At 34.0% G+C, this 14,224-nt stretch overlaps 2 protein-coding genes across 5 annotated transcripts; both read left to right on the forward strand.

Annotated features, from left to right (window-relative positions):
* The first annotated feature begins 952 nt into the window (after window positions 1–952).
* LOC133309348 (replication protein A 70 kDa DNA-binding subunit A-like) lies at window positions 953–4,252 on the forward strand. Its single transcript, XM_061510113.1, has 2 exons — window positions 953–1,340; window positions 1,749–4,252. Exons 1-2 carry the CDS (start codon window positions 1,057–1,059, stop codon window positions 4,066–4,068), a joined length of 2,604 nt encoding a protein of 867 aa, XP_061366097.1. The 5' UTR covers window positions 953–1,056; the 3' UTR covers window positions 4,069–4,252.
* A 2,592-nt stretch (window positions 4,253–6,844) lies between these two features.
* Window positions 6,845–9,876, forward strand: LOC133309351 (uncharacterized). 4 transcript variants are annotated; one of them, XM_061510117.1, is made up of 4 exons: window positions 6,845–6,903; window positions 8,115–8,279; window positions 8,380–8,667; window positions 9,007–9,876. In XM_061510117.1, exons 2-4 carry the CDS (start codon window positions 8,139–8,141, stop codon window positions 9,643–9,645), a joined length of 1,068 nt encoding a protein of 355 aa, XP_061366101.1. In that variant the 5' UTR covers window positions 6,845–6,903; window positions 8,115–8,138; the 3' UTR covers window positions 9,646–9,876. The 4 variants fall into 4 exon arrangements, with proteins under 4 accessions (XP_061366101.1, XP_061366099.1, XP_061366100.1 ...); XM_061510115.1 differs by having other exon boundaries at window positions 6,866–6,903; window positions 8,112–8,279; XM_061510116.1 differs by having other exon boundaries at window positions 6,873–6,909; window positions 8,112–8,279.
* The last annotated feature ends 4,348 nt before the right edge of the window (window positions 9,877–14,224 follow it).

Genomic DNA, 14,224 nt, shown 5'->3' on the forward strand with positions numbered 1-14,224 from the left:
TTTTACACTTATCAATATAAAAATTCAAATTTGAAAAATTACTAAAAGATAAAATATTGTAAGTGATTTCAAGTATGAACAGAAAGTGGATATTGAAGGAGGGAGGGACAACACATTTTTTAAAGAATGATTTTACTTCTTAATATATACGATAAGGGTAAAGGATTTCTTTAGTCAATGGAGATTAGTTATCTCCGGTGAGTCCAAAATGATGGTATTTTGGGATAAAAATCAAGGTATTTTTACAATTTTAATATATTACAGAATTATATTAGTCTTTATCATTATAAATTTTTAAACATATAACTCTCAAATGACGTCGTTTTGAGCTTACTGGATATGAATATAACTTTATCTTCGGTATCTGGTGAAATACTTTTTCCATAAAATAATATTATAATAAAATGAATAACATTGGATATAAAATTATCTTCTGCAAACAAAAAAATGATGCCATTTTGAGATTAAAAATTAAAAACTAAAGGGTATTTTAAAAATGTTACATTTCTATCACGAATTTTATCAAAATATCCTTTATTTTTAATCTCTAACCTCAAAATGATGTTTTGAGTTTGTAGGATATAATTTTATCTTTTGTAATAGGAAAAATATTAATCCCTTTAACAAATTTCTTAAAAATATTTATAATTTATTTATTTTTCTAAAAAAAGCCTTCATAATTTATAAACGGTTTCTAATACGCGTGAGGCCTAAAATCATGGGGCTTCCTTCGGAAGACATTCTCCAACGACCCAAACACAATAAGGACATGATTGGAATTTCGTGAAATCCCAATACCCTTGTCGGCCATTACGAAAATATACCTTTCGCAAATTGGCGTTTCCCTCTCCAAACGGAACCAATTATGGCGCCTTTTTAAGATTTTCCACCACTCACTAGGGTTTCAAATACTCTCTCCCTCCCACATTCACACACTCTCTCTCCCTCTAACTCTTCCGCTTCAACTCTTAATCTCGATCTATTCTATCAAATCCCTCGAATCAATTAGGGTTTCTTCCTCTCGATCCCCAAATTTGGGAAAAAGAAGAAGCGATAATGGCTGATGTGAATCTGACGGAAGGGGCCATATCGACTATGAGTAGTGACGATTTCTCTTCGGAGGATTTGAGGCCAGTGCTTCAAGTTATCGACTTGAAGCTGGTGCAGTCGTCGCAGCACAGCCACAGCGAGAGGTACAGGTTGGTGCTTTCGGATGGCTCGCTTTATCAGCAAGGGATGCTCGGCACGCAGAAGAACGAGTTGATCCATTCTGGAAGGTTGCAGAAAGGTTCCGTTGTTAAGCTCACTCAGTTCGTTTGCAACGCTGTCCAGGGCCGCAAGTGAGTTCAACTTCGCATGTTCTATTCTCCGTTTCGTAGCAGCGTTGTGGATTTTATCTTTCTAATTTATTTATTTAGTCCAGTTTTTATGCTCTGGGGTAATAATTTTTCTGTGGGCGAAAGTTAGAAGAGATTAGTATCCGAAATTAGGTATTTTCAACTGTACGTCGGTGTTATTGCTATATTGGGTCTTAACTGATGTAAATATGTTTAATGCCGTGCAATTTTTGTCCTATTGTTTACTTTTGGTAATGATATGTGCGTGCTTCAGTTGATGAATTTGACATCCGTTTGTTATAGTTTTCGAAGGTTGGTGATGAAGATCAATTACCTCATGTTCTCGATATCATGTTTGTGCTTTTGAAGTCTTGCGAGTTTGAATGCTTTTGTTAAATTCATTGTAAACAGGATTATTATCATCATTGAGCTTGAAGTCTTATTGGACAAATGTGATTTGATTGGAGAACCTATCCCAGCATCAAAAAATGTATCTGCACAATCTGCTTCTGGTCAGTCAGGGATCAACTCTGGGAATTCACAGTCTTTAAATAGTAGTTCACATGCAGGCGGCGTGCCTGCTAGAGCAAATGTGGCTGGGTCATCCCCGGACCACCCGAAAGTGAATCCTCCTCCTACTAGTGCTTATTCTAGTAATTCTGACTCTGCAAGATATGGTGCATCTAATGCCCCTCCTATTTATCCTAAAGTAGAGCCTGGAGTCAGTTTGCCTAGATCAACACCATTCAGTGGCACTTATGGTGATCAGAACACAAGTTTTCGCAGTCACCAATCTGAGGCTTCAAGGCCGTTGCAAAATTCTTATGCTCGTCCACCTCAGCCCATGTACCGACAGCAATCTCCAATGTACACTAATAGAGGGCCTGTAGGAAGAAATGAAGCTCCCCCCAGGATAATTCCAATAGCTGCGTTAAATCCATACCAGAATATGTGGACAATTAAAGCTAGAGTAACGGCTAAGGGAGAACTCAGGCACTATAATAATGCCCGAGGTGAGGGCAAAGTATTTTCTTTTGATCTTCTGGATTCTGACGGTGGAGAAATTCGGGCAACTTGCTTTAATACCGTGGCTGATCAGTTCTATAATGTAATTGAAGCTGGTAAAGTCTATCTGGTTTCCAGGGGAAGCATAAAGCCAGCGCAAAAGAATTTTAATCACCTTCGTAATGATCAAGAGCTAACCCTTGATATTACATCAATCATACAGCCTTGCCTTGACGATGATAACTCAATTCCAAAGCAGACGTTCAATTTTCGTCCCATTATTGAAGTTGAAAGTGTGGAAACCAACAGTATTGTAGATGTGATTGGTGTGGTGTCTTCTATTAGTCCTACAGCTTCAATCATGAGAAAAAATGGCACTGAAACTCAGAAAAGAACTCTCCAATTGAAAGACATGTCTGGCCGCAGTGTTGAATTAACTTTATGGGGAAGTTTTTGCAATGCTGAAGGACAAAGGCTGCAAAGTATTTGTGATTCTGGGGCATTTCCAGTTTTGGCTGCAAAAGCAGTCAGAGTAAATGATTTCAATGGGAAGTCTATTGGGACCATAGCCACTAGCCAGCTATTTGTAGAGCCTGATTTCCCAGAGGCGTATACACTGAAACAATGGTTTGAGAGGGAAGGGAGGAATGTACCAGCTGTCTCTATTTCCAGAGAAACGTCCAGTTTTGGTAAGACTGATGTGCGGAAGACTATATCTCAGATTAAAGATGAGAAGTTAGGGACTTCAGAGAAGCCTGATTGGATATCTGTCTGTGCAAGCGTTTCATTCATTAAAGTTGATAATTTCTGCTACACAGCTTGTCCTATCATGATAGGGGATAGGCAATGTAACAAAAAGGTGACTAATAATGGAGATGGAAAATGGCGTTGTGACAGATGTGATCAATCTATTGACGCATGTGATTATAGGTACTTACTGCAATTCCAGATACAGGATCACACTGGCTTAACATGGGTTACTGCTTTCCAGGAGGGTGGTGAGGAGATCATGGGTATACCTGCAAAAGATTTGTATTATCTGAAATTTGAAGAACAAGAGGATGAAAAATTTGCAGAAATCATCCGTAAGGTTCTCTTCAATAAATATGTGTTCAAGTTAAAAGTAAAGGAGGAGACATTCAGTGATGAACAACGTGTTAAGTCAACGGTAGTAAAAGCAGAGAAGGTAAACTATGCGTCTGAATCTAGATTTGTTTTGGATTTGATTGATAAGCTTAAGGATGAGAAATCAAAAGGTACCCATACTAACACTGTAATCAATAATGCTGGACTGGGGAGTGTTGAAACTGGACAAGCTACGCCACCAGTTTATAATTCTATAAAGAGCAACACTAATGCTAGTAGAGATTATGGGATTCCAGCAAATCAAGTGGGTCAGTATGGAAACCAATATAACAGTTCTTTTCCTTCAGCAGGGCCTCCTGGTTCACATATGTCATGTAACAATTGTGGAGGCTCTGATCATATCTCTGCACTTTGCCCAAATATTAGAAATCGACCTGGACAGTCTGGGGGAGGGGCCTTCGCAAACAGGGTATCTGCTGGATCAGGTGTTGTTTCTGGTGAATGCTTTAAGTGCCATCAAACTGGCCATTGGGCAAGAGACTGTCCGGGTTTCAATGCAGCACCTCCAGCTTATGGAAGCAGTAATGTAATGCAAGGAAGATACGGGATTGCTCAAAAGCAAGAATTTGGAGGATATTGAAATTTGGCAAAACCGTGCTTTTTGAATCGTGCTATTGTTCAGTTCATTTTTACTTTGTTTCAAGTCATGTCTTAGAAATATTAGCGATTTCGTCTGAACTGTAGGCTCTGTAAATATGGATGACATAATTATGCGGTATCTGATGCAGCATTTCTTGATGCTGACGTGGTGCGGGCTTCTTTGATTGTGTGTTTTTTTTTTAAACTATTTTGTAGAATAATTAATGAAATATGTGTTTTTTGTATTTTTTTTTGTTTTAAAAGTTCAAATATAAAATAAAAAACAATTAAGATATGTTCTTTAAATTTGATTTTAAAAAATAAAAAATAATTTTTTGAACTATTTTAACAAAATAGGTCTTATCAAATAGAATGAGTCTGTTTGATTGTGTTCTGATTTTTTTTCTTCTTAAAATTGTTTTGTAAAATATTTATGAAAATTTGTATTTTTTATTTTTTTTGTTTTGAAAGTTAAAAACAAAAACAGAAAATAAAAACAACTAAGATGTTTTTCAATTTGATTTTAAAAATAAAAAATAGTTATAGTTTTTAATTTTTTTTTTTCATAAAATAAGTCTTACCAAATGGGTTTTTTTTTTATTCTGAAAAATATTAAAAAAAAAAAAGATTTCAAACAAGCCTGTATTATTTTATTTTTTTATTCTGAAAATAAAAAAATTGTTTTTCAAAACCAAATTCAAATAGGTCATATATGTTTTAATTTCAACCACTAAGTCTTAGCCCAAAGGTCCAAAAAGTCACTGTATAGTCTAAAAGCCTAAGGAAGTCCCAGGGGTTTGGATCAACCTGTATATTATCCAAAGTAATGAATTTAAAAAGGGCATAGTTATATCTCTTGTTACTCTCAATTTGAAAAAAGGGTCACTTTTTTTTTTTACAAAAATAAAATAAAATGATACAGGCCACTTTATTTGTCTCGATAGGATAAAGTCCTTTTAAAAATTTCATCATTTCATTGGATTCAATATCAGATTATTCTAACAAATAAGTATTTGATATTTTTTTAAAATTTCACATAAATTTTTGATTTTTCACAATTTATTTTTTTAATGAAATAAATTTTGCACACGAATATACGATAGTATATAAAAAGGGTATTATAATTCTTTTGTGACAGGAAAGCTGAGCTGGAGAGCTGACATCTCCAGCTGTGGGGCCCACTTTAAGTAAAAAAAAAAAAAAGATAAATGGTTTCTCAGGTCAATAAAGATAATTATCTCGGGTGAGTCTAAAACGATGTGGTTTTGAGACTGAAATAAAAATATTTTTGTAATTATAATTTATTGCAGGATTATATTACTCTTTATCATTATAATTTTTTAATCTTATTATCCCAAAATGACATCATTTTAGGCTCACTGGAGATAATTTTATCTATAGTAACTGGAGAAATATTTTTCAAATAAGAAATGGGAAAAATGTGTATCCTTTTAAAGGATGTAAAATTGTGTCATTTTAAGTGAGAGAAAGAGATAGATAAAGAAGGAGAGAGAGTGGACAAAAAATATAAAGGTCTGGGTCCCACCTTTTTGTGAGAGTGAAATGACATAAATTGTGTCATTTAAAAGGACAAACACTTTTCCCATAAAAAATATAACATGTGGTACTGTAGCGTGTTTGTTTGCTAGAATGTGGTTAATTCTCATGTAATATGAGAAACTCAACCTCTTTTTAAAAAATATTGAAGTCTTTATTTATTATTATAAATTGGTAAAATATACTAATTATTAAATAAGAGAGGCATTATATTTACAATCTAAAAGTTTTTTAACCTCTTATAACTTATTTTTTACACTTTTAATTTCTTTCAATTTAATAATTATAATTTATTGGGTTATATTTAGTATTAATTATTAATCTCAATAAAGGGCAATGCTTTTCTCATGTTACATGAGATAATATGGATGTTCGCGGTCTGGATTGAATTGATTTTGGAAAAACAAATCATTCGATCCAATATCTTCAGTTTGATCATGTAATCATCCATTATGTTTGAATTTTTTTTAAATCCGATCCGATCCAATCCTTTTTTTTCGGTTTGGATTGGATTGGTTTTCGATTTTTTGAAAATCCTAAAAGTTGTTTCATGATTATTGTGCAAATAACATCTTCTGTATATATTGGTTTTGTAATTTTTTTTAAAATACAAAAGCATCAGTGACGATAATATAATTATTTTTTTGTAAATGAGACATAAAGCTCTACACAGATAAAATTTTGTTGATGAGATGTGACTAGGTTTTTTCTTGGGTTTAGTTGATGGGTTAATGGGTCTTGGGTTTAGAAATTTTTTGTTTCTGATCGGAGAAAAGCCCAAGTAGCTAGAGAAAAATTAATATATTGGATCGGTTTGGATTGGATCGATTTTCATCAATTAATCCAAAAACCGATCCAATCCAATTAAAATTTGTGATTTTTTTTTCGATTTTTGATTTTTTGATTTTCGGTTATCATTTTTCGGTTCGATCACCACGGTTTAAATAAATTTGGATCGGTTGATGAATACCTTATAATATAATATTATCTTACGTAGAGACATAATTAAAAATCCACAATTAAAATAAAAAAAGAAAAGAAAAAAGAAATACTGACTCAAATTTCAATGTGTGTGTAACCTGAGATAACATTTATGTTTTAACACCAAAAAAACATTTCCCTTTGATAAATTACTATTGAATTGATAAAAATTGACAGTAAAAAAATAAGTTACAAAAGATTATAAGGAGTAATAAAAGGCACGTGTGGTTCATCTCTCAAAACCTGTGCCTTCCTTGCTCACGTGTCTGTGGCAACCACACGTCTTCGCAGTTCTCTGGTGAGGGTATCGTCTCTCTTTCTAAACGCTTTCGATTTTTGATTCTCTGCACCGTAATTTCCTTCTCTGAATTCCATCGTTTTCGTTTTCGATTAAATGAGCGAAACCGATTTTTTTTTTGTTAGGGTTCATATTGATCCATTTGTTATGCCTGAGAATTTCTGGAGTTTTCGAATAATTGATTGATTGGTGGGCACTGGCATTAATAATTTTTGATTATTGACTTAATTTTATTTTTCTCCCCTGTAAATGTGTATATGTAAAACTATTAGCTATAGAAGGTTTCAACTTCTCCCGGATACTGTACGAATGGAATAATAATGGTTTATGGAAGGTGATGGAATGATGTCATTATAGCTGGATGCAGTCTCTTACTCTTACCCTCTATACTTTTATGAGATGAATTGTGTTTTTTTATTTGTTTGTTGCGCTAGTTGTGTAATTTCTCTTACCATGGCATTTCTTTCCTGAGTGAAGGGGAACAATTTTGAAATAATGTCTTATTCAATCTAACTTCATCTGATATGTCTGAATTGTTCTTTTTCTTTTAGCTCCTTTGGGGACAAAAATGTGCTTCCTCTGGATTTACAAAGTGTTAGCAGATCCCAATTAGGACTGGATCACTCTCATTTAGTTAGTTGGAATAAATAATTAGTTAGAGAAGGAGAGATGACTGGGTATAAAAAATAGAAGGGAAATAATAGTGATTAGTTTTTAGACTCGGAGTGGAGATTGAGAGGGAAAGTCCAGGTCTCTCAAATAAATGGGTGAGAGGGAGAGGATTCTTTGCTGTGATACTTGTGTTGTTGGTCTCTGTTATGTACCACATTGATAGTGCGAATATTGATTGTTTGCGATGAAGATTACTTAATTTTTCTCATATTCTGGTCCAGTTCTATAACAAAGCAGGCGACTGATAATTGTGATTTGTTGTTTAATTTAGAAGACAACAATTGAGAGATAGATATTAATTAGTTAATCCATTCTCTTCCCCTTGAAATTTTTACTACGTTTGTAATAGCTTCGATTGAAGGTAACTGCATAATTATGTTGTTTTTCAACTTCATTCATTCTTTGTTACGTAATTTGTCTCTGTCTTATATTTCATGGCATTTTGATCTATTTAAAGTTAGTTCCATGTAAAATAACGTAGTTGCTATCTAATATGATCGGTTTCATCTGACTAGTAGTTTTTTCCTTGTTACTAGAAGAAATTGTTTCAACAAAAGGAGACAATGGACTTCTTTTTAAAGGGAATGAATGGCTATGGATCTGAGTGCCCCTTTGATGTGAAAGACATCCAACGGTGTCCGTTTTTGAGAAACATCAACGAGCCTACAAGTTTCTCTTTCTCTTCTGCAAAAATCCCCATTCCTGTAAGTTATTCATCTTTGTGCCCTTTCCAACAATCTTCTTTATTGGTAGTTTAAATTCGGCTCAATATTTTAGCTAATTGTCTTCATTCTCAATGTTCAGGTGCACGGAGGCAAGGGTCCTATATTTGAAGATGGTCCCAGTTTTGACATGGCATTTAAGCTATTTCATGGGAAAGATGGAGTCATTCCCCTCTTTGAGAGATCTGACATGCACAATGGCTGTGCAGAAGATGATTCTCTGCCTGTTTTCAACCCTTTAGCAGGAAAAGCTGCCACCATAAGTCTTTCATCCTTTGGACTAGGTGGCCCATTCAGTTTTGGGAATTTTTCTGAGAAATGGAAGAAGCAGAAGTCCGAATCATCAAATAAAAAGGAACACTCATCTCGGGTATTTCGTTGTTTTCTTTTTTCCTTTATTTTTTTTTTGGTTTGACACACACAATCTTAGAAGTTTGTTTAGCAAAATGGAAGTCAATTGTGACATTTAGCACTTTATCATGAAATTAATTCCTGGTAGGAAACATGTACTGTTGTTATAGGCATGAGAGCATCTATAACCCAGTTGTCAATCATTTTGATTTACACCCATGCGATTAGCAAAAACTTTTCTGTCAGTGTTGTGGATCATTGGGCAAGATTTCGATGTGCTTCATGATTTTCTTTTTCTGTTGCTTACTAATTATTGTGAACTAATTTAAGTGACTTTCTGTGCCGAGCTTCATTCCAGAAAGGAGATGTCTTAAAGCACGAGGCACTTGGAAATGAATGGTTGGCAAAAGGAAATTGCCCAATTGCCAAGTCTTATAGAGCCGTAAGCAATGTTCTCCCCCTTGTTGCAACAGTTTTTCGGCCACCAACTGGAATGAAACTCAGATGTCCGCCTGCAATTGTTGCTGCAAGGGCTGCCCTTGCCCGTACAGCCTTTGTTAAAAACTTGCGCCCGCAACCTCTTCCTGCAAAAATGCTCGTTATTGCAGCGTTGGGCATGGCAGTTAATGTGCCCTTCGGCATGTGGAAGGAGCATACCAAGAAATTCTCGCTGTCTTGGTTTGCAGCTGTGCATGCTGCTGTTCCATTTATAGCCATGCTTCGGAAGTCAGTAGTAATGCCTAAATCAGCAATGGCATTGACCATTGCAGCTTCTATCCTCGGGCAGGTTATTGGCTCAAGAGCTGAGCGTATCCGGCTGAAAGCAATAGCTGAGATGGGAAAAGTGACAACAGAGACAGCAAGCAGCATGGAAGGCTATAATCCCAGGCAGCTTGGCGATATTAAGGTGAGTCACTGCGGTGCTGAAGGGATGGTTCTCAATTCACTTCCTGTGAAGAATGCTAGTTCAACTTCATCTGCCAACGTGTGTTATTGACCTATAAAGATGGAAAATAAATCAGTTCAAGTTTGATTTTGAACAATATTGGTGAACTGAAATGGTAATAAAATGGATTAATATAAATAAAAGCTTTATGAACTATATGTACAAAAACTAATACATGCAGCTGCTTTGCCTGCAGAAAAGTACCTGGACGATTGATCACTGACTCTGATAAATTTCAGTTCGTCTTAAATTATCCATATTTTAAGAGAAGTCATTGAAGTACCTTGCACTTGATTGCCATTGGATTTAATGTTTGAAAAGATTATCAGTTTTTTTTTTGGTACAAGTAGATTATCATGTTTTAGTTTAACGCTTTGCTATACTGCACGGTGAAAGAACATAAGAAGTAAAAATGTATTTCATAGCTTAGAAAATGGGAAAATAAAGAGATAAAGAATGTTGTAGTAAAAAAAAAAGGGGGATAAATAATGTATCTAAAAGTGAAACGTAGATAAAGAATTGGTGTCGATACCACTAGTCACAGGTCTCAAGGACGGGGGAAACATATCTACAACCTTCTTCAACATCTTTCTCATGCTTCTAAGTGTACATGATACTCTACGTATGTTGTTCCTATAAAAACTTAAACGTCGTAGCATCAGCTTGGACTTTCATTTTTATTACACCATTTTTATGGGTAAAGGATTTCTCGAGTCAACGGAGATAAGTTATCTCTGGTGAGTCCAAAACGACGTCGTTTCGGGACGGAAATCAATGTATTTTTGTAATTCTAATATATTGCAGGGTTATATTAGTCTTTATCATTATAATTCTTTAATTTTATAACTCAAAACGACGTCGTTTTGAGCTCACTGGAGATAATTTTATCTCCATTGATTGGAAAAATACTTTTCCCTTTTTAAATCCATTGTTTTAAGGGATTATATTTTCTCATGCAACATGAGATAAGATATCTGATGTTACACTCACAAACTTATGTGGGTCCTTGCACAGAAAAAGAGAAAAAAAAATTGAAGTGGGTTCCACGTCTTTTTGAGTGCGTAGGAGAGACTTATTATCTACTGTCATATGAGGCTAATATTTCCCTTGTTTTAAATAACAAAACAAGAAAATAAACTTTTTACATTTTCTTTCTCGCCAGGCCTAGAGCCGGCAAAACGAGCTCGGCTCGGCGGCCCAACCCGCCAAACGGGGGCAGGGACGGGCTGAGTTTTTCAACCCATCTCAAAAGCGGGGCGGGTTTATTTTTTGGCGGGCATAGGCGAGCCGAGGCGAGTCAGTGTAAAATAGACTCGGGTTGACGGGCCAACCCGCCAAATGGGGCGGGTCGGACTTAGTTTTTCAACTCACTTTCAAAAGCGAAGCGGGACGGGCTGACTTATTTTTTGGGGGAGCAAGGCGGGACCGCCCACTTTACCACCTCTAGCCAGGCCCCAACTAGAAAAGTGTGAAGATAGAATAAGTGTGTAAATAATATTAACCATTTTGAAACCAACCAGTCCCGTGCACAACTTCATAAATAAATGGATTTGGATGGCACTTTTCTTCTTGGGCCAATTTTATGTATCGTATCAATTTAACAAGGACAAAGCCCAAAACTCAATGTGCAACATCCTTGAAATGAAGATGTTTTTGTTTGGGATCAATTTTTCTTAGATAATAGAAGATAATTTTATTTATTCCACATAAATAAAAATATATGACCTATATAGGGCTATGTGTAAAAAAGAAAATATAGACCACATATTTTTATGTGTACAGGAGATAAAATTATCAACACTAATTTCTTTTTGTTTTGTGTTCACACGACGGAACAATTTTCAATTCCTATCGTTTTCAGCAATCAAATTCAACTCAATAGGGAATCGGAACAGTGACCATTTTGCCATATTTAGACAAAAAAATTACTGGACTGCCACGTCAACAGTAAATTTTGTCAAAATGCCACGCGTCATAATTCGCTACACAGTGTAGCGAATTATGCATGCAAGTAATTCGCTACACTGAGTAGCGAAATATGTCACGTCAGAATGCACAAAACCAAAAATGCCACGTGTCAAATTTTGAGAAATTCGCTACATAGGGTAGCGAATTTCTCAAAATTTGACATGTGACATCTTTGGTTCTGACGTGACATAATTCGCTACACTGTGTAGCGAATTATGCCGCGTGCCATTTTGGCAAAATTCAATGTTGATATGGCAGTCTGATAATTTTTTTGTCCAAACATGACACTTTGGTCACCGTGGTCCCAGGGAATCACAAATATCTTCGCTGATTGGTTGGTTGCTAAGCAGCTGCAGCGGAATAGGAATATCCCCTTTCAACATTTCCCAATTCACAATGCTTCTGTTCAACCCCCATTATCGTATCCTCTGAGAGGTGAGTTTGTTAAACTCGTAAATCAGGAAATAAAATATTTATGCATGATTTTTATATTAAAAACTTAAGGACGAGATATATTTACAATTTTTTTTTTTTTATAAATTACATTATGTACTACGGGTAGTACATACTCAAATAATATGTACTACGGGTAATATATATTCGTATAGTATGTATTACCCGTAATTAGTAATTAGAGGTGTAAATAAGTTAGGCTAGACTTTGACTTAAATAGACCAGGTTTACGTAAAAAACATTGGGTCTGGCCTGACCTGTTAGCTTATATAGGTCCTAAATTACAAGTCTGATCTGACCTATATTTAAAAAATAAAAGCTTTGGTTTAGGCCTGTTTAAGCCTATTAAATATTCAATAATTAAAAGAATAACGAAAATAATATTACTTTATTATTCAAAATTATTAAAATAATAATTTTATTTAAATAAAAAATATGATATAGATCTGGATGTAGGCTTATAGGTCTGATATGTAAAAAGAAAAGCTTATGGCCTGTTTTCTAAGTAGGTTTTTTTAAAAGCTTAGGCCTGTTCTATTTTATTATTTGTAATAGACCAAACTTGACCTAATATAGACTAGGGCGTAGGCCCCTGTAGGCCGACTTAGTCCATTTACACCCTTACCGGTAATACATAGTATAACTTGTAAGAGTATGTTAAAAAACTTGTATGAAAAAATTCATTGGTAATTTTTTTCTTTTTATTTTTAAGGGTGTACTAAATTGTTTATTAAGCACGGCGTGTTTCTAAAATTATTAAATATGTCGTCCTAGAGTCTAGTTCTGAACCAATCAATTCTGCCTGTGAATAAACTTCTGTAATTAATATGAAACAAGTATTATATCGTAATAAAATTGTAACTCACCTATGACCTCAACAATAATCACGTTTCAAATTCAGCAAAAAAATTAAAAATTTAATTAAAAATTCCTAGACGCATACAAAAAGTAAATCTGAACTTATTTTCATAAAAATGTTTATTTTAAGTTAAAATGTTTTGTTTTCTTTCATAATTATAGACTTTTGGTTGAAAATAAACAGAGAAAACCTGAAAATTATTTTGGGGGGTGGAGTTGCTGGGGGAAGTAAAAAAAGGAAAAAAAAAACGAAGGGGTTAACTAGTTTAATGTAATTATCGAGTTAAATAATGAAAAAAATATTTATTTTTTTAAAGGATAGTCATTTTAGTCAAAATTAGTATTTTTATTTAAAATTTAAATTAAAATATCACATACTTTCTCCTCCCATGATCTCTTTTTTTCATTTAAAATGACATAATTATATGTCCTTTAAAATAATAAATATCAAATCATAAATAATTATATAAAAAATTAAAAAATATTTACTAAACCTGAAAAAGCAAGCAAAAAAACATTCCTTTGTTTTTTCTTTAAGCCTAAAATCATTTCGATGGAACTTAGAACATTTCATGTGTTAGTTAATATGATCATGTCATGTGCAAAAATTATAATCATACAAAAGTGAATCAACGATGATAAGGGAAGCGAGAAAAAAAATGGAATATATAATTATAAAATTATCATCGTTGATTCATCTTTGTATAATTAAAATCTTTCCACATTATATTAATTAACACACGAGCGAGGGAATGCTTTCTTGTGCGCGTACACATAGAATGAATTTAAGTGTACAAGCGTAGGTGAATGTGGCTTTCATGTTCAATGACATATATTATTAATAAATCATCTTGACAATGTCCCCAATCGATATCCTACTACTTTTTTTTTTTTTTTTTTTTTCATGGAGCACACCATCCAACTTCGTTACTAAGATATATTGTTTACATATTTAATAAGATATATCCGAACAGTTGTAGCAGATCCATATCATTAATGTAATATTGAGACAATGCGTCGAAAAAGTGCTTCATGTACCGCATTGGTGGTCCAGCCAAACTTGACCTTAACACGCGGTTTCCAACATGGACCGGCCCATCTTATAGTCATAAAAAATCTTTAATTTCTTAAGATACAATAAAACGGATGTGAATGTACTAAAAGAATTATATTTTTTAAATTAGTTCAAGAATTATTGTATTCGAATCAGTTTAAGAATTAAATGATTTTTTACAATTAATTTAGTTCAAAAAGCAGAATCATTTTATCAATTTAATTCGGTTCGGTTAGCATACTCATTTTTGGGAGTATAAAAAATAAAATAAAAAATTGAACTGAAACACGACCCAAA

The sequence above is a fragment of the Gastrolobium bilobum genome, unplaced genomic scaffold, assembly GCF_033153095.1.
Source record: "Gastrolobium bilobum isolate Gb01-03AN ecotype WA unplaced genomic scaffold, APGP_CSIRO_Gbil_v1 utg86886, whole genome shotgun sequence".
In the NCBI taxonomy this organism is placed as follows: domain Eukaryota; kingdom Viridiplantae; phylum Streptophyta; class Magnoliopsida; order Fabales; family Fabaceae; genus Gastrolobium; species Gastrolobium bilobum.

Excerpts from the sequence above, each read along its gene's own strand:
- LOC133309348 (XM_061510113.1), top strand. The coding sequence starts at position 1,057 with ATGGCTGATGTGAATCTGACGGAAGGGGCCATATCGACTATGAGTAGT. Across the intron at positions 1,341-1,748 it reads AACGCTGTCCAGGGCCGCAA|GATTATTATCATCATTGAGC; the intron begins GTGAGTTCAACT and ends CATTGTAAACAG.
- LOC133309351 (XM_061510117.1), top strand. The coding sequence starts at position 8,139 with ATGGACTTCTTTTTAAAGGGAATGAATGGCTATGGATCTGAGTGCCCC. Across the intron at positions 8,280-8,379 it reads CTGCAAAAATCCCCATTCCT|GTGCACGGAGGCAAGGGTCC; the intron begins GTAAGTTATTCA and ends CTCAATGTTCAG. Across the intron at positions 8,668-9,006 it reads AAAAGGAACACTCATCTCGG|AAAGGAGATGTCTTAAAGCA; the intron begins GTATTTCGTTGT and ends GCTTCATTCCAG.